We start from the raw sequence: 20568 nt of genomic DNA on the forward strand, positions 1-20568 counted from the left end.
ATGACAGGGGACCCTTCACTGCTGTAGCCTTCCACCGCTTCACTGCCACTGCAATGAGCCATCATCTTCTGTGGTCTTGATTGAATCACTCTTTATCTGGAATTGCCTCCTTGACCTTACCACCTTGGATGACCCTACCAGGAGCTAAGTTCCAGATGGAGTTGCTCATGGGATCTCAAGAACTCACAAGCCTCTCCACCATGACAAGGTGATGATCCTCGGAGAAGTCTGAGAGACTGCTATGCTCCTCAAGCCTTCACCGCTAATGGTCCAATGGATGTGTTATCTGTATTGTCTCCATCTACCACGACTGGTGTATTGTGTGTAGGGAGTTGAAGGGAATGTGGCCTGTGGAGTCACTGTGTGTGCAGATCTCAGCAGCAGCAAAACCCAAAAGATTAACAGTTCCGCATTAACTAGATGGACCAAATGGCCTGTTTCTGTGCTGTAGTATTCGATGACTCCCAGGTCATACAGTCAATGAGACACAGAGTCATAGAGGATGGCACGGTGACATTGAAGGCAGCTCATTTAGTGCAATACTTTACAGTGCAATTGGTTAGAAGATCATCTGACTAGTTCCATCACCATGAAAATATCTCAATCACTGCCTCAAACATTGACAATTTTTGTCACCCCCCAGATGCTGCATGACCTGTTGAGTTCCTCCGGCAGATCGTTTGTTGTTCCAAATCCCAGCATCTGTACTCTCTTGTGTCTCAACCACACACAGGGGCTCTGTCTGGAATGTAAGCTCACATTTTTCTGTGAGTTTTCAAAGGGACATTTCCCACATATTCTATTTCATTTTCATTTAACTTTCTAACCTCTTCTTCTGTGTTACTATTATCCTCCCCCCACCCCTGTTTGCTTCTTTCTTACAAAAGTATGCAATTTTTGGAAAAGTTTTGCAAGCAAACTATGTATGAAAGTTTTTCGCTCTTTACTTCCTTGTTGACCCATCTCTTTATGAGAAGCCAGGGTGGAAACCATAGCGTCAGAATACTTATCAGCTTTATTGTCACTGACCTATATTGCATGAAATTTGTTGTTTTGTGCCAGCAGTACAGTGCAAAGACATAAAATTACAATAAATTACAAAATAAATAAGTAGTGCAAAAGAAAGCAAGAATAAGGCAGTGCTCATAGGTTCATGGTCTGTTCAGAAATCTGATGGCAGAGGGATAGATGCTGCTCCTGAAATATTCAGTGCGGGTTTACAGGATCCTGTGCCACCTCGCTGGTGGTGGTAACGAGATGAGGGCATGTCCTGGACGCTACGCATCTATTTAATACTTAATTGGCCAGAGGAAAAATACTAGAGATTGACACAGTTGTTTCTCTACTAGGTGGGGAAAGGGCTGAGGTGATGATGGCCAATGGAATGTTCAGAGAAGTGGGCCAAAATCTAGACTGGGAAACAGGTACACAGGATAGAAATGTTTAATGGATTGGAGTACACATTTTCTCATTGCTGGATGATTTTTCAAAAGAACAATGCCTTACGGAATTATAGAACATAGAGCATAGAACCTTACAGCACAGTACAGACGCTTTCACCTATGATGTTATGCTGACCTCTTAACCCGTTTTTCTGACATCTATGTGCCTATCTATGAGTTTCATAAATGCCCCTAATACATCTGCCTCGTCACCACCTCTGGCAGGGAGTTTCACGCACCTACCACGAGTTTAGAGAACTTTCCTCTGACATCTCCCCTCTACTTTCCTACAGTCACCTTAAAATTATGGCCTTGGTATTAACCTTTTCTATTCACTCAATCGATGCCTCTTATCATCTTGTACACCTGTATCAAGTCATCTCTCGTGCTTCTTTGTTCCAAAGAGAAAAGCCCCACCTCAGACAATCTATCCTCATAAGACAACAGTTATTAATTAGTTTGGAGTCTTTAAAAAAGTGACTCACAGGCAATAACTAAAGGTTTCAGAACAGTCACTGAATGTAAACTCCCAAAGACCACACAGAGTAATGACCTCTACTATTGAAGCTGCTTTTTTGTGTTATAAGGATCTACCCCTTAGCAATAATAATCAGAGAGAATCTGTAATTATCGACAAATGTTGCAGCTGTATAGGACCCTGGTCAGACCCCACTTGGAGTACTATGCTCAGTTCTGGTCACCTCACTACAGGAAGGATGTGGAAACCATTGAAAGGGTGCAGAGATTTACAAGGATGTTGCCTGGATTGGGGAGCATGCCTTATGAAAACAGGTTGAGTGAATTTGGCCTTTTTCTCCCTGGAGCAATGGAGGATGAGAGGTGACCTGATAGAGGTGTATAAGATGATGAGAGGCATTGATCGTGTGGATAGTCAGAGGCTTTTTCCCAGGGCTGAAATGGCTAGTACGAGAGGGCGCAGTTTTAAGGTGTTTGGAAGCAGGTACAGAGGAGATGACAGAGTTAAGTTTTTTCACGCAGAGAGTGGTGACTGTGTGGAATGGGCTGCCGGCAACGGTGGTGGAGGCAGATATGATAGGGTCTTTTATAGGTACTCCTGGATAGGTACACGGAGCTTAGAAAAATAGAGGGCTATGGGTAATTTCTAAGGTAAGGACATGTTCGGCACAGCTTTGTGGGCCAAAGGGCCTGTATTGTGCTGTAGGTTTTCAATGTTTCTAAATACTATTATTGTCTCAACAGAAGAACACATAAACTTACACAGTCTACTAATCTATTTTTCTAACATCCATGTGCACACTTCCTAAGTTTTCCCTGACCCTCCATGAACAGTCAATGAGGAGAAAAGGTATCACTTGGGAAATGTATTACACTGGCCAGGCATTCCCTGTGGTCCTGCTCCAATCTTCACGTATCCATGGGGTTCTCCACATCTGTGAAGGTTGGTCTCTGGAGAGTTATCACTCTCGTATTTGAAGCTCCTCTTATAGTGTTCCTCATCAACTCAAATGATGCATCTCCCTTCCATTAGCTCAAGGTCACCTGACCTACCTGGATCACCTTCTCATCGGCTCTGGTCCAGGTCTACAACCGGCATCGTTCTATGGTCTGTGCCCCCAGTCATGTGCCTTTGTTCTTTTCAACAGTGACTGGTTCAAACCAGTTAAACTAGGTGATTTAGATACTCAAGTCAAACAAGATTACGGATTGTTTCAACTGCAAACCTGCCACTTTACATAACAAAAAGCTACAGGTTTAGCAGGTTATTAGCTGAAATGACTTGTGTCCACATTCCATTGCTCTGATTAAGTTATCTCAGAGCAAGAATCAATTCAAACAGTTCACAAAATTGGGGGGGGGCGGGGGAGACTGCAAGGCTAGTTTCACAAAATGGCCGCCTCCATTCCTGTTCACTGAATTTCATTCCTTCTGGCCAACAGTGTTGTGCTAGTCCACACAGCAAAGACTTGTACAGCACAAAAACAGGCCACCATTGTCACCTGAGTAGTTCTACTTCATTGCCCATCCCCACAATACTGTCGCAAATTTTTCCTTCAAATAGGATTCAATTCCATTTTGAAAGTTACCAGTAAATCTATTTTCACCATCCTTTCATTGAATTCACTTTATTTCCTACATCCTCCACATACATGAGGAATAAAAACCTTTACGTTACATCTCCATCTAAATGTACAATGTGCAATCATAGTAATTTATAATAATTAGAACAGTCAATGTAATACAGAGTACACTCAAATCAGCATCAGTTCATCAGTCTGATGGCCTGGTGGGAGAAGCTGTCCCGGAGCCTGTTGGTCTTGGTTTTTATGCTGCAGTACCACTTCCCGGATGATAGCAGCTGGAATAGACTGTGGTTGGGGTGACTCAGGTCCCCAATGATTCTACAGGCCCTTTTTACACACCTGTCCTTGTAAGTGTCCTGAATCATGGAAGTTCCCAACTACAGATGTGCTGGGCTGTCCGCACCACTCTCTGCAAAGTCCTGCGATTGAGGCGGGGTACAGTTCCCATACCAGGCAGTGATGTAGCCAGTCAGGATACTCTCAATTGTGCCCCTGTAGAAAGTTCTTTGGATTTGGGGGCCCATACCAAACTTCTTCAACCGTCTGAGGTGAAAGAGACGCTGTCGTGCCTTTTTCACCACACAGCTTATGTGTACAGACCACATGAGGTCCTCGGTGATGTGGATGCCGAGGAACTTGAAGCTGTTTACCCTCTCAACCCCAGATCTATTGATGTCAATACGGGTTAGCCCGTCTCCATTCCTCCTGTAATCCACAACCAGCTCCCTTGTGTTTGCGACATTGAGGGAGAGGTTGTTTTCTTGACACTACTGTGTCAGAGAGATGACTTCTTCTCTGTAGGCCACCTCGTTATTGTTTGAGATAGGGCCAATCAATGTAGTGTCATCGGCAAATTTAATTAACAGATTGGAGCTGTGGGTGGCGATACAGTCATGGGTATACAGGGAGTAAAGGAGAGGACTCAGTACGCAGCCCTGAGGGGCTCCTGTATTGAGAGTCAGAGGGTTGGAGGTGAGGGAGCCCACTCTGACAACCTGCTGGTGATCTGACAGGAAGTTCAGGATCCAGCTGCACAAGGCAGGGTCAAGGCCGAGATCTCTGAGCTTCTTGTCGAGCCTGGATGGAACTATGATGTTAAATGCTGAACTGTAGTCCAGGAACAGCATTCTCACATAAGCATCCTTCTTCTCCAGACGTGTAAGGACAGTATGTAGAGCAGTGGCTACTGTGTCATCTGTCGATGGGTTATGTCGGTAGGCGAATTGTAGGGGGTTCAGTTTGGGTGGTAGCATGCTGCAGATGTAATCCTTGACCAGCCTCTCAAAGCATTTGACCATAGGACCATAAGACAAAGGAGCAGAAGTCGGCCATTCGGCCCATCGAGTCTGCTCCATTTTATCATGAGCTGATCCATTCTCCCATTTAGTCCCACTCCCCCGCCTTCTCACCATAACCTTTGATGCCCTGGTTACTCAGATACCTATCAATCTCTGCCTTAAATACACCCAATGACTTGGCCTCCACTGCCGCCCGTGGCAACAAATTCCATAGATTCACCACCCTCTGACTAAAAAAATTTCTTCGCATTTCTGTTTTGAATGGGCGCCCTACAATCCTTAAGTCATGCCCTCTCGTACTAGACTCCCCCATCATGGGAAACAACTTTGCCACATCCTCTCTGTCCATGCCTTTCAACATTCGAAATGTTTCTATGTGGTCTCCCCTCATTCCTCTAAACTCCAAGGAATACAGTCCAAGAGTGGACAAACGTTCCTCATATGTTAACCCTCTCATTCCTGGAATCATTCTAGTGAATCTTCTCTGTACCCTCTCCAACGTCAGCACATCCTTTCTTAAATAAGGAGACCAAAACTGCCCACAGTACTCCAAGTGAGGTCTCACCAGTGTCTTGTAGAGCCTCAACATCACATCCCTGCTCCTATACTCTATTCCTCTAGAAATGAACGCCAACATTGCATTCGCCTTCTTCACTACTGACTCAACCTGGAGGTTAAACGTAAGGGTATCCTGTACGAGGACTCCCAAGTCCCGTTGCATCTCTGAACTTTGAATTCTTTCCCCGTTTAAATAATAGTCTGCCCAAAATAATAGTTTGCTTATTATTGAGTTGAGTGCGACAGGATGCCAGTTGTTCAGGCTTGTTACCTTGGTCCTTTTTGGTATAGGGAGAATGGTGGATAATTTGAAGCAGGAGGGCACTCTTCACTGGGAGAGGGAGAAACTAAAAATGACAGTAAACACACTTGCCAGTTGTGCTGCGCACACCCTGAGTACTTGCCCTGGGATGCCGTCCAGTCCCACAGCCTTGCGACTGTCCACTCATTGGAAACATCTGTGTACCTCAGCCTCAGAGATGACCAGGTTGCAGATTGTAGCCTGCTTCATTCACCAGCAACTTATATGTGTGTTGCAGGTTGTAGCGGTGGCTTTCCTCGGAGGCTCTGAGTTAGCAACATCGAACCTAGCGTAAAAGCGATTGAACTCATTTGGGAGAGAGGCCACGATGTTGGCGGCACATTTGGCTTTGAAGTCTGCGATGGTATGCATCCCTCGCCACAAGTCACGTGTGCTATTCGTTGTGAATCTTGACTCAATCTTGTCCCTATATTGTTGCTTCACAGTCTTGATAGCTTTGCGCAGATCATAGCTGCTTTTCTTGAGCTCTAGTTGATTGCCAAAGATGTAAGCTCGATGTCGCGCTTGCACAGAACTATTGATCCAGGGTTCCTGGTTCGGGAAGACCCTGATTGACTTCTGGGGGACAACATTGTCGATGCACTTCCGGATGAAGCACGTGACTCCATCAGTGAACTTGGAGACATCCTCATCATGGAAGATATTCCAGTCGACGTCATCGAAGCAGTCCTGCAGCATGGAGGCTGATTGGTCAGACCAACAGTGGACGGTTTTAACTATGGCCGCCTCTTGTTTCAGCTTCTGCCTGTATGTTGGCAAAAGACGGATTGAAGAGTGATCTGATTTTCCAAAAACTGGGCGAAGGAGAGCTTTGTACGTGTTGCAGAAGGGTCAAGTGTGTTATCTCCACGAGTGCTCACCTGGATGTGCTGACAAAACTTCGGCGACTTTTGTCAGCGATGCTGAAGGCAGCCTCTGGGTGTGCAGTCTCCATCATGTTAATGGTCTTGTACAGTTCCTTGAGAGCCAGGTCACTATCAGCCTGCGGCAGAATGTACACCATTGTAATGATAACAGCCATGAACTCCCGAGGCAACCAGTAGGGTCTGCACAGCAGCAACAGGTATTCCAGGTGTGGGGAACGAAAGGATTTGGTTGAATGCACATTATGGGGGTCACACCAAGCATTGTTGACCATGAAGCATACGTCACCTCCTTTATTCTTCCAGTGAGCTTTTTCAACCTGTCTGCCCAGAACAAGGAGAACCCAGAAGCAAATCATAATGACGCTTTAAAGAAATCTAACTTTCCGAATAGTTCATTGGCTAGTTATCCATATAACCCAGTAAACCAGTGGAAATAGTCTCTTGTCTACAATTTCCAAATCATTAATAATTTTGAAACCCTCTGTTCCAAAGAGAACAATCACAGTTTTGCCAGGATCTCAGCAGGTCCAGCAGCATCTGTGGAGAGAAATGGACAGTCAATTATACAGTCCATCCATCTCCTTCCATAGATGATACCTGACTTGCTGAGTTCCTCCAGCCGTTTGTGCAATGCTGCAGATTCCAGTATCTGAAATTCTCATCTCCACGGTTTTCCTTGCCTCTATACATAACTGTAAACATCCATCCTCTATCATTCTGCACAACCTCCTTCACACACTTTGAAGTGTGCTCCACAAAATTGGGCCCAGTTCTCAATTGTGGTTCGCTCTTGTTGGCTACAACACCATTTACAACAATTCCAAGGAAAAGTTCTACTTCCATATTCTACAAATGTAATGTAACAAAGCATCTCAGGACTTTCCACAGGTGCATTATAAATCAAGTATTTTGTGCCAAGCTGACATTTTAGGTCAGATGACAAAAGACTTGGCTTATGTGTTTGGTAGAAATGCAGAGAGGATAAGGTGGGGAACTAAACACAGATGAAGACAAGCACCATACATCAAAGTTGCTGGTGAACGCAGCAGGCCAAGCAGCATCTATAGGAAGAGGCGCAGTCGACGTTTCAGGCCGAGACCCTTCGTCAGGACTAACTGAAGGAAGAGTGAGTAAGGGATTTGAAAGCTGGAGGGGGAGGGGGAGGTGCAAAATGATAGGAGAAGACAGGAGGGGGAGGGATAGAGCCGAGAGCTGGACAGGTGATAGGCAAAAGGGGATACGAGAGGATCATGGGACAGGAGGTCCGGGAAGAAAGACAGGGGGGGGGGTGACCCAGAGGATGGGCAAGAGATATATTCAGAGGGACAGAGGGAGAAAAAGGAGAGTGAGAGAAAGAATGTGTGCATAAAAATGAGTAACAGATGGGGTACGAGGGGGAGGTGGGGCCTTAGCGGAAGTTAGAGAAGTCAATGTTCATGCCATCAGGTTGGAGGCTACCCAGACGGAATATAAGGTGTTGTTCCTCCAACCTGAGTGTGGCTTCATCTTTACAGTAGAGGAGGCCGTGGATAGACATGTCAGAATGGGAATGGGATGTGCAATTAAAATGTGTGGCCACTGGGAGATCCTGCTTTCTCTGGCGGACAGAGCGTAGATGTTCAGCAAAGCGGTCTCTCAGTCTGCGTCGGGTCTCACCAATATATAAAAGGCCACATCGGGAGCACCGGACGCAGTATATCACCCCAGTCGACTCACAGGTGAAGTGATGCCTCACCTGGAAGGATTGTTTGGGGCCCTGAATGGTGGTAAGGGAGGAAGTGTAAGGGCATGTGTAGCACTTGTTCCCCTTACATGGATAAGTGCCAGGAGGGAGATCAGTGGGGAGGGATGGGGGGGACGAATGGACAAGGGAGTTGTGTAGGGAACGATCCCTGCGGAATGCAGATAGAGGGGGGGAGGGAAAGATGTGCTTCGTGGTGGGATCCCGTTGGAGGTGGCGGAAGTTACGGAGAATAATATGTTGGACCCGGAGGCTGGTGGGGTGGTAGGTGAGGACCGGGGAACCCTATTCCTAGTGGGGTGGTGGGAGGATGGAGTGAGAGCAGATGTACGTGAAATGGGGGAGATGCATTTAAGAGCAGAGTTGATAGTGGAGGAAGGGAAGCCCCTTTCTTTAAAAAATGAAGACATCTCCCTCGTCCTAGAATGAAAAGCCTCATCCTGAGAGCAGATGCGGCGGAGACGGAGGAATTGCGAGAAGGGGATGGCGTTTTTGCAAGAGACAGGGTGAGAAGAGGAATAGTCCAGATAGCTGTGAGAGTCAGTAGGCTTATAGTAGACATCAGTGGATAAGCTGTCTCCAGAGACAGAGACAGAAAGATCTAGAAAGGGGAGGGAGGTGTCGGAAATGGACCAGGTAAACTTGAGGGCAGAGTGAAAGTTGGAGGCAAAGTTAATAAAGTCAACGAGTTCTGCGTGCGTGCAGGAAGCAGTGCCAATGCAGTCGTCGATGTAGCGAAGGAAAAGTGGGGGACAGATACCAGAATAGGCACAGAACATAGATTGTTCCACAAACCCAACAAAAAGGCAGGCTTAGCTAGGACCCATACGGGTGCCCATAGCTACACCTTTAGTTTGGAGGAAATGGGAGGAGCAAAAGGGAGAAATTATTAAGAGTAAGGACTAATTCCGCTAGACGGAGCAGAGTGGTGGTAGAGGGGAACTGATTAGGTCTGGAATCCAAAAAGAAGCGTAGAGCTTTGAGACCTTCCTGGTGGGGGATGGAAGTATATAAGGACTGGACATCCATAGTGAAAATAAAGTGGTGGGGGCCAGGGAACTTAAAATCACTCCCCTTATCAGCGGGTTTAATAATAAGGTTAGGATTAGTGCGGAGGGAGTGGAGAGCAGAGCGTTCCGAAGGAGTGAGGTTGGAATGGGGACAAGGTGCGGTGAAGTCGAGACGGTTGATGTCCCGTCGGCAGTTGGCAATAAAGTGATCCAGAGCAGGCAGAAGACCAGAGCGGGGTGTCCATGAAGAAGAAGAGGGTTGAAGACGGGAGAAGGGGTCATCGGTGGGGGTGGAAGAGTCCTTGCCGAAGAAGTAGGCTTGGAGACGGAGATGGCGGAAGAAAACTTCCGCATCATGGCGAACACAGAACTCACTGAGGTGTGGGCGAAGGGGGACAAAGGTGGGGCCCTTACTGAGAACAGAGCGTTCTGCCTCCGACAGTATGGGTCCTAGCTATGCCTGCCTTTTTGTTGGGTTTGTGGAACAATCTATGTTCCGTGCCTATTCTGGTATCTGTCCCCCACTTTTCCTTCGCTACATCGACGACTGCATTGGCGCTGCTTCCTGCACGCATGCAGAACTCGTTGACTTTATTAACTTTGCCTCCAACTTTCACTCTGCCCTCAAGTTTACCTGGTCCATTTCCGACACCTCCCTCCCCTTTCTAGATCTTTCTGTCTCTGTCTCTGGAGACAGCTTATCCACTGATGTCTACTATAAGCCTACTGACTCTCACAGCTATCTGGACTATTCCTCTTCTCACCCTGTCTCTTGCAAAAACGCCATCCCCTTCTCACAATTCCTCTGTCTCCGCCGCATCTGCTCTCAGGATGAGGCTTTTCATTCTAGGTCGAGGGAGATGTCTTCATTTTTTAAAGAAAGGGGCTTCCCTTCCTCCACTATCAACTCTGCTCTTAAACGCATCTCCCCCATTTCACGTACATCTGCTCTCACTCCATCCTCCCACCACCCCACTAGGAATAGGGTTTCCCCTGGTCCTCACCTATCACCCCACCAGCCTCCGGGTCCAACATATTATTCTCCGTAACTTCCGCCACCTCCAACGGGATCCCACCATGAAGCACATCTTTCCCTCCCCCCCTCTCTCTGCATTCCGCAGGGATCGCTCCCTACACAACTCCCTTGTCCATTCGTCCCCCCCATCCCTCCCCACTGATCCCCCTCCTGGCACTTATCCGTGTAAGCGGAACAAGTGCTACACATGCCCTTACACTTCCTCCCTTACCACCATTCAGGGCCCCAAACAGTCCTTCCAGGTGAGGCATCACTTCACCTGTGAGTCGACTGGGGTGATATACTGCGTCCGGTGCTCCCGATGTGGCCTTTTATATATTGGTGAGACCCGACGCAGACTGGGAGACCGCTTTGCTGAACATCTACGCTCTGTCCGCCAGAGAAAGCAGGATCTCCCAGTGGCCACACATTTTAATTCCACATCCCATTCCCATTCTGACATGTCTATCCACGGCCTCCTCTACTGTAAAGATGAAGCCACACTCAGGTTGGAGGAACAACACCTTATATTCCGTCTGGGTAGCCTCCAACCTGATGGCATGAACATTGACTTCTCTAACTTCCGCTAAGGCCCCACCTCCCCCTCGTACCCCATCTGTTACTCATTTTTATGCACACATTCTTTCTCTCGCTCTCCTTTTTCTCCCTCTGTCCCTCTGAGTGTGCCTCTTGCCCATCCTCTGGGTCACCCCCCCACCTTGTCTTTCTTCCCGGGCCTCCTGTCCCATGATCCTCTCGTGTCCCCTTTTGCCTATCACCTGTCCAGCTCTCGGCTCTATCCCTCCCCCTCCTGTCTTCTCCTATCATTTTGCATCTCCCCCTCCCCCTCCAGCTTTCAAATCCCTTACTCACTCTTCCTTCAGTTAGTCCTGACGAAGGGTCTCGGCCTGAAACGTCGACTGCGCCTCTTCCTATAGATGCTGCTTGGCCTGCTGCGTTCACCAGCAACTTTGATGTATGTTGCTTGAATTTCCAGCATCTGCAGAATTCCTGTTGAAGACGAGCGCTGCTGGTTGTGGCATTACTTCAGAGGGAGAAGATTTAAAGTGTTTCTGAGGCAATATTTTCACACAGAGTGGTAGGTATATGGAATGTATTGGCAGAGGAGATGGTAGAGATTTAAAGGGATGAGCCAAACACAAACAAATGGAATTTGAGCCAAACACAAACAAATGGAACTAGTTCAGGTGGCAACTGGTCAGCATGTTCACGTTCAAGATTCAAGTTTATTTGCCACACATATGTGGAAACATACAGTAAAATGCATCATTTGCTTTAACAACCAACACACCCGAGAGTGTGGTGAGGGCAGTCTGCAAGTGTTGGACATATTCCAGCGCTAGCAGCGTATGCACACATTGCTCAGCAGAACACAACAAGCAAAGAACAACAGCAGCAAAAACAAGGTATGCTGGAGGGTTAAGATCTGGATGATGTTCAAGCCAGTGTATGCAAAACTATTTAGAAATTTGAAAAAGACAAGAAAATTTTTAAATACGATGCTTTGCTGAACTAGTGAACAGTGAAGGTATGTTACAAAGAGGATGAGTGAATATAACTTGGTATGCACTGGGACACGGTGGAAGAGTTTTGGCAGGCTGATGTTTACAAGAGAATGATGGCATCTGGTCACAGGTTTTACATGAATGTTGTCAGGACCTGATGACCTGAGTTATAGGGAAAGGTTGAATAAGTTAGGGCTTTAATTCCTGGAATTTAGGAGAATGAGGGGAGATTTGATGGCGATAGAAAAACTTAAAAGGGCTATAGATGGGGTGGCTCCCTCCCTCTGCTAGCCTGCAGATCATCCTTGGACAAGGCATAGCATCTACTTAGTCTCCCTCCACCCTGATCCGGGTCACATGAAGTCATGGGAGCAGGTGGTGAATGGTCGTACAGCAGCCAAATCTCAGGGTTGCATATTGCTCACATATTTAATAGATTAAATTAGATTCGATTATGAGGACACTCAGTCCTTGTTTATTGTCATTTAGAAATGCATGCATTAAAAAAATGATACAACGTTCCTCCAGAATGATATCACAAGAAAACACAGGACAAACCAAGACTAAAACTGACAAAACCACATAATTATAACATATAGTTACAACAGTGCAAAGCAATACCATAATTTGATAAAGAGCAGACAATGGGCACGGTAAAAAAATGTCTCACAGTCCCGAGAGACTCATCATCTCACGCAGGCGGCAGAAGGGAGGAACTCTCCCTTCCATGAACCTCCAAGCGCCGCCAACTTGCTGATGCAGCACCATTGGAAGCACCCAACCGCAGCGGACTCTGAGTCCATCCGAAAACTTTGAGCCTCAGATCAGCCCCTCCAACACAGCCTCTCTGAGCACCATACTCTGCCGAGCGCTTCGACCCTGCCCTGGACGCCGAGCAACAAGCAAAGCCGAGGACTCGGGCCTTCCCCTCCAGAGATTCTGGATCACACAGTAGCAGCAGCAGTGAAGCAGGCAGTTCAGAAGTTTCACCAGATGTTCCTCCATGCTCTCACGTCCGTCTCCATCAAATCAGGATTGTGCACAGCACCCTACTTGACAAATAACAGACATCACCACTGGAGTGGCCGCTGCGAGCTGCGTCGCGCCGCCATCTTCTCCTCCCGAGATTATAATAAATGTTCTTTGGATGTTATGGCATGGCACATAATAATGGTGATAGATAGATACGGTAACTGCAAACAGACTTTTTCCAGAGGATTGGTGGGATTAGAACTGGAGTTTATAGGTTAAGGGTGAAAGTTGAAATATTTAAAGGGAAACTTGAGATGGAATTTCTTCACTCAGAGAGTGGTGAGAGCATGGAATGAGCCGCCAGTGGAAGTGCTGGATGTGGGTTTGATTGCAACATTTAAGAGAAGTTTGGATAGGCACATGGATGGGAGGAGTGTAGAGAGCTATGGTCCAGATGGATAGAAGTTTGGACAGGCAAATTTTTGGGCAGAGTGTAGAGCCTCATAGATCACATGGCCTCCCGTGTCACATGAGAAATTCAGATGGTTTTACTTTATAAAAACAGAAAGGTCAAAAAGCTCAGATGGCATCTCGATCAGATGATCTCTAACCTGCTGAGTGCTTGCAGCATTTTCTGTCTTTTAATTTCATGTTTACTGTATCTTCAGTTTTTTAAAAAAAATTCACTTTAAATTTGTTTCTGATTTGTTCTGCTTGACATTCTGGCTACCAGTGCCTTTTTATAACTGGCTCACCACCATGCCTTCAACGGGACAGCACGCCGGCATCTGTAATGGCGCAGCTAATCTACAGAAAGACTTGGCAGACGATGCAGAATCAGAATCAGGTTTATTATCACCGGCACGTGTCGGGAAATTTGTTAACTTAGCAGCAGCAGTTCAATGCAATACATAATGCAGAAGAAAAAAAATAATAATAAATAAGTAAATCAATTACAGTATACATATATTGAATAGATTAAAAATCATGCAAAAAACAGAAATATTATATATTAAAAAAGTGAGGTAGTGTTCAAGGATTCAATGTCCATTTAGAAATTGGATGGCAGAAGGGAAGAAGCTGTTCCTGAATCACTGAGTGTGCCTTCAGGCTTCTGTATCTCCTACCTGATGGTAACAGTGAGAAAAGGGTGCTGGAGGTCCTTAATAATGGACGCTGCCTTTCTGAGACACTGCTCCTTGAAGATGTCTTGGGTACTTTGTAGGCTAGTACCCAAGATGGAGCCGATTAAATTTACAACACTCTGCAGCTTCTTTTGGTCCTGTACAGTAACCCCTCCATACCAGACAGCGATGCAGCCTGTCAGAAGGCTCTGCACGGTACATCTATAGAAGTTTTTGAGTGTATTGGTTGACATACCCAATCTCTTCAAACTCCTAATGAAGTATAGTCGCTGTCTTGCCTTCTTTATAACGACATTGATATGTTGGGACCAGGTTAGGTGCTCAGAGGTCTGGACACCCAGGAACTTGATGCAGAGAAGTTTGAAGCAGTGCACTTTGGCAGGACAAACCAGGGTAGGACTTACACAGCAAATAGCAGGGCACAGGAGTGTGAGGTGGGACGAGGAAAGGCAGATCCATAACTCCTTGAAAGTGGTATCACAGTTAGATAGGGTCATAAAGAGAACTTTTGGTACATTTGCCTTCATAAATCACAGCACTAAGTAAAGGAGTTGGGATATAACTGAGAAGATGTGTAAGATGTTGGTGAGTCAAAATTGGAGTATTGTGTGTAATTCTGGTCACTTACCTTCAGGAAAGATATTGATAAACATAAAAGAGTGCAGAGAAAAACCACAAGGATGTTATCAGAACTTGAGGGCCTGAGTTATAGGGAAAGATTGAATAGGTTAGGAATTTATATCCTGGAGCACAGAAGCAAGAAAAGAGATCATATAGAGGTATACAAAATTATGAGGAGTAGGGATAGTGTAAATACATGTAGGCTTTTTCCTCTGAGGTTGGGTGAGCCTACAGCTATAGATCATAGGTTTCAGATTTCGATAGGTCATGTTGTTTGGATGAAAGACGAACGTCTGCCAAAACAAATCTTCTACTCCCAGCTTAAAGAAGGCAAATGTAAAAGAGGCGGACAACAGAAGAGATTCAAAGACGTCTTAAAAGCCAACCTGAAGAAATGTAACATCGACATCAACAATTGGGAAACCAATGCCAAGGGCAGGAAACTCTGGCAAGCCATCATCCGAGAAGGAATAACTACTTTCGAAGCCAACAGATGTGCAGAATTAGAAGAAAAGAGAAGAAAATGGAAAGAGAGGCAGCAACAACCAAAGCCCGATCTGCCATCTGGAACCACCTGTCCTGAATGTGGAAGGCCTTTCAAAGCCAAGATTGGACTCATAAGCCACTTGAGAACCCATAAGTAGATCAACAGAATGAAGACCATTATCCTCAACCTCGAGGGATAGCCACGACGACGACTTATCAAATGTACCTACACCAAAACATACAGTGAAGTGCGTTAACAACCAATCCAACCCAAGGATGTAGTGGGGAGCACAAGTGTTTCCACACATCCTGCAGCAACATAGCATGTCCGCAACGCCAGACATACTTAAGGGGAACCTGAGGAGGAATTTCTTCACTCAGAGGGTGGTGTGAGTGTGGAATGAGCTGCCAGCGGAAGTGGTGGATGCCGGTTCAAATGTTCCATTTGAGAGGAGTTTGGATAGGTACATGGATGAGAGGGGTACTAAGGGCTATCATCTGGATGCAGGTAGATGGGGCTAGACAGCAAAAAAGGCTGGCATTCTCTAGATGGGCTGAAGGGGCTGTTTCTGCACTGTACTGCTCTATGACTATTATTAATGCATTCTCTAACTGCTTGTCCCTTTGTACTAACTCAATCCATTTATGTTTTGGAATAATCTCTATGGTATGCAAAACATCTTTTCACTGGATCTTGGTACATGTAAGCCAATTACCAATTAATTCAAGGCAAAGCTAATGCTGTTCTTTGTGCATTTGCTATATTTTGTGGTGCCCAGCAAATGCAGAAAGCCAGATGCATATTGACAGATGTTGGCATGAACCACGCCATGGAATCATTGCCCCTTCGGGAAAACCAGTCTAGACTGATGAGAAGGAAGCAGCCCTCTTCGTACAACAACCCTACTGTGCACGGTGACCCATGTTCGCTCTTAAGCTAAGCAGTGCTTCACTGTTAAAATTCTCATCCTTGTATACGAATGGTTCCATCTCTGTTGTCTCCTAAGTAGAACAGAAGTGGGTGTAGGCCAAGTGGAGCGTGGTATCAGCTCTGTCTTCCTGACATATTGTCAGATTAGTTTTCTCCGCATCATTCCTATACTAATGCCATCTCCCTTACAGTCAATACTTTAATGTAAGAGTTATTGTAACATCAGCACCATAAGGCACAACAGGAAGTGAAATAATGGCAAAGGCACAATGAAACGGAGAACATTGAATGAACTTGACTTGTAAACCATGAGGAAAATATATTTTACAATGAATTGTTCTGGTTGGAATGCAACGTCGGGTGATAGAGGAGGCAGGTTGAATTTTGTATTCACAAGAGAGCTGGGTAAGTATCCAAAAGAATACACAAAGCCATGGAGGAAGAGTGGAGAGGAGCTTTCAGATTGCCATTACAGACCAGATGGACCAAATGGCATTCATCCCACTTGTAACTGTTCTATAACTACATACCGTATTTTTATGGTGGTAAAAAGAAACCTTAGACTTGTGACATGTCAAACATTTTCCCTGATTTCGACGTCCCCAAGTGATTACAGGATTTGAATCTGTTGAAACCTTGGAATCCACTTAAAAGTATGATTTTGCTAGTAATCACGTCATTGTAAGTATTGCGCATTCCCGTACTTCTTGCAATAACAACATGTTTACCATGTGCACTTGCACTTTACGAAATCGGGGCGTATAACCTTTCCCCATCTCCCTGTCCTTGCTCGGAATGCTTGAACCTCTCTCGCCGGAGCAACAAGACCCACTAATCATGTGACAAGGTTTCCCGCCACTGATTGGAATACGTTCCTCGTGAACATTCACTGCCGGCCGGGCCTCTCTTCCAACCCAGCCTCATTACGCGAGTGACGCGGAAACCGACCAACCAGACGGAGAGGAAAAAGAGGCGGGGGCTAACGTCTGCACGTCCGACCAATCACCGTCAGAGAGAGGGCGGGGCACTAGCCCATCAGGTTAGGTTGAAAGAGAAAACATGGCCCTCCAAGGCGTGCAAATTGGCCGGTGGAGGGAGGGAAGGAGGGCGGAGTCCCATGCCGAATCCGCGTTGATGGACGGAGGATCTGGCCAATAGAAAGGGAAGAGCGGATGTCGATGACACGGGTAGACCAATCGGCAGGCACTGAAGCCAGCAGGGCAGGCATTTGCGGGTATTCCCGCCCTCGGCCGGCGGAAGTTCGGTTGGGCGGGCGCGGAGGGGTTGGGAAATCGAGGTACGTCACAGCGAGTGGCCCTCATTTTGCCCCCCTGCCCGCTGCAAGTTAGGCCAGCAGGATGGCGGTGGTGGGGCAGGAGGGGAGAGCGGCTATTTAAAGTGGCCGGCGCGTCGAGTGAGCCCAGCGTGAGAGGGCAGGACGCTGGCCAGAGCTGGTGCTCGTGGAAAAGATCGACAATTAGCAGTACGGGGCTTGGTCGGAGAAGGGAGGAAAATAAAGCCGAGGCTTCGCCACCAAGTTTTTCCCCGATGGAATTTGAACATGAAGGGGTGAGGATTAAAGTAACGGAGCGGGCCGAAGCGATTAGCAGCGGGAACGGCAGTGCCAGCAGCAGCGGGTCGGGTATCGCGGGCAGCTCGGTGGCCATCGCCCGCAAGTCGCCAGTGCTCGCCACGCCGCCTCCTTTCTTCGACATCTTGGTGAGCCCGCCGCCCCCAGCCAGCTGCTTCCTGAATATTATGGACAATTTCTCGGATGAGAACAGCAGCGAGCCCGAATACGAGAGCCTCCCCGAGACCGCTTCCACATCCACGCACATGATTGCCGGAGCCGTGGCCGGAGTCCTGGAGCATTGCGTGATGTACCCCATCGACTGCGTCAAGGTATCGACAAGCCTTGCCCTCCGCTGCCTGACCTGGGAGGGGGACCAAAGCCAGCCCATTGGCAATTGGACCACCCAATGAGTTGCACGCATGCTGTGCAAATTTCGTCTTGCAGAGGATAGGGGATGAGCTTATACTTAATAAGTGCCAAGTTGCTGAATTTTCGGAGAGTTGAGTAAGCCAAGTTTTGCGTTGTGCATTGTGATGGCACTGCTTTTGGAAGTTATCTTTAGAAAAGTGGATATAAGAGGATACGGCAGGCGAGAATTTTGTGGCCGGACTTCGGAGAAAGGTCAAAGGGGTCTATGAATGTTGGCGTGTTTCACCTTTTAAATTTCAACGGGGGTGGGTGGGAAGGGGATTAGTTTACTTGGAAGTCAGCTTCAGTGCTTTAGTATATCAATTCTGCTCCTCCTGTACAATTGGTGTAGTCTATTTTGGGAGTATTTCCTTGATTGAAATGCAGATTAAAATCTTCCTAAACGATAACTTCCATTTTTACGATTTATAGATGCAAGTTCTGCTTTAAATGTTTTGGTAGTACTTAATTATATCTGTCAAGTTAAGAGGTGGAGAGTGATAATTAACTTTAAGCTTCAGAATGAGTTCTTTTTGGGCAGAATGACGTTGAGAAATGCAAATACACTCTTGGTTAAATTGAAATTAAGTACCAGTTAGGTCATTCAGAGTAATTGTATAAACTCGTGGGATTTTTGTCCATCACAGTTTTTGTTGTATTTGGTTGACAAATGGTATCAAAGCTATCTTTATACATGATCTTATTCCTATAAACTTTTTTGTAAAGGTCCTATAATTCCTCATACATCAGGATAGCAGAGGCAAACATACAATGCATATTAGCTGTAAAACTGGAGACTTGGGGTATGTCAGGTATTTAGGTAGTGGTGGTGTGGTGAAAAAGCAGAATCACAAGTAGTGTTAGCAAAATGATACAAAAGTTCCAATTGCTTTTCCAGCAAATTGTGCATCTTTTAGTGTGAGAATACCCCTTTAAATTTATTAAATTGGCATCTAACAGCTCAGAAGTTTGTGTTTGCAAAAACTAGGTGACAGCTGTTAATCAGTCTTCAGAAAATAGTCTATTGGAACTCAATTTCAGGTATGTTTGCGGATTTCAGTGTAACTTTGCCAAAACCATAATGGGTTAAAGCTCATCCTCTTTAGCCCCTGCATTTCACTGGTTTTGACTAATTCTCATGATTTGGTGAATCTAGTACCTGTAAGTTCAGTTATTGTGTTAGGCATCTGTTTGAAACTTGCTACTCTCCCTCTACCAGCAGAACTTGAGAAGGCATACAGTAATTAGGTGGTGATCCAGCTTAATTTGATCCTGTTTTAACTTCATTTGGAGAGGAGGTAGTAACATTTTGGATATTTTCAGGTTTGAATGTTTGCTGTTTACAGCACTATCTTAATTGTAGCCAAGAGGGTACGATTCAGCTCTTCTATTCTATAGTAAGACAGACTGAATTTGATACTTGTTTGGTTGGTTGCCTTTTATTGTAGCAGTTATTAAAGTAGCTGGTTTAAATATTTTGTATTGTTTCTATAAGCTTTCATCAAGGCCATGTCTGTGAAAGTAGACATTGGCAGCCATTTTGTTTGAGGATAATCTTTCTAAAGTGGATTACAGCTGTTGTGTACCTCTATTTTAATAGCTCATTGGTGCTCCTTGAGTCTCACAAGGTATATTGAAAGCATGTGAATGCTTTTTGGGTGAATAACTTGTCACATCACTTAACATAAACAATAAAACAGTTATCCTTGAGACGCTCTTTCAGCATTGTCTTTGTGCTCAATCTATATTCATCGCGTGAGGTGATCTTAAATTAAGATGAGAGATCTGGCGTTCATGTAGTGCCATTTTTGAGGCCGTGTGAGATGGTTCTTTATGGGCAGTGAATTACATTTTTGAAATCCGGACTCTTAATATAAAGGTGAGGGTTCTCAGTCTTAGGACTTGTCTGAACATTTTTTTTGGATAATACTATTATAAAATATTTAGGATATTTGCACTAGGAAGATGAAGACCTCTTCATTCTATGAACTTGAACTTCAAAACTCAATTCTAGAAAGATAATTATCCATTTGGTTGGATTTGTCAGATCGATCTGGAATTATTAAAGTCATTGGATTTCTAGGGTATTCCAAATCTCATTCTATTCTAGTTGAAATTATCGAAGACAGAAGCCTGTTAAACCTGGTGTAATTCTGCTTACAGATTACTGTTACTGCAGCTGCAAAGTACTTGTTTCAAGCAGTTGTGTAACTTTAATATACAGAGTATCTACCCAGAAACACATTGGAAAATCTCTTTGGTCCAAGGAAGAATGTGCATAGTGAGTGTGTTTATATAAAAATACAATGCTGTGACAGAAATTACAATTTTAAGTAATTATCCTGCTGTGCATCTGAAGCAGCATTTTCCCATTTGACTGGGGGTAATTGGGGGGTGGGGTCATATTTAAGGAACAGTGAATACCCTGCTTTGTGTAACATGTAAAACAAGCAGCCGTGGAAACCTGGCTGAAGAGACTGTTTCCGCAATGAAATATGTTCTCTTCATAGTTAAAATGGACGTTGTCTATATATTGGTTATCTTAAGTTAAGGGCGCAGTGATGCTTTTAATGTACTAGATTTGCATTGTT

General features: G+C 45.5%; 1 protein-coding gene across 1 annotated transcript in view; it reads left to right on the top strand.

The window, feature by feature from the left end:
* Window positions 1–17274: 17274 nt before the first annotated feature.
* Window positions 17275–20568, top strand: part of LOC134358803 (mitoferrin-1-like) — a 63197-nt gene continuing 59903 nt past the window's right edge. Inside the window, exon 1 of the mRNA XM_063071306.1 lies at window positions 17275–17898. Coding sequence (XP_062927376.1) covers window positions 17545–17898 — 354 coding nt within the window. The 5' untranslated portion in view covers window positions 17275–17544. The remainder of the gene's footprint in view (window positions 17899–20568) is intronic.

The sequence above is a fragment of the Mobula hypostoma genome, chromosome 19, assembly GCF_963921235.1.
Source record: "Mobula hypostoma chromosome 19, sMobHyp1.1, whole genome shotgun sequence".
In the NCBI taxonomy this organism is placed as follows: Eukaryota; Metazoa; Chordata; class Chondrichthyes; order Myliobatiformes; family Myliobatidae; genus Mobula; species Mobula hypostoma.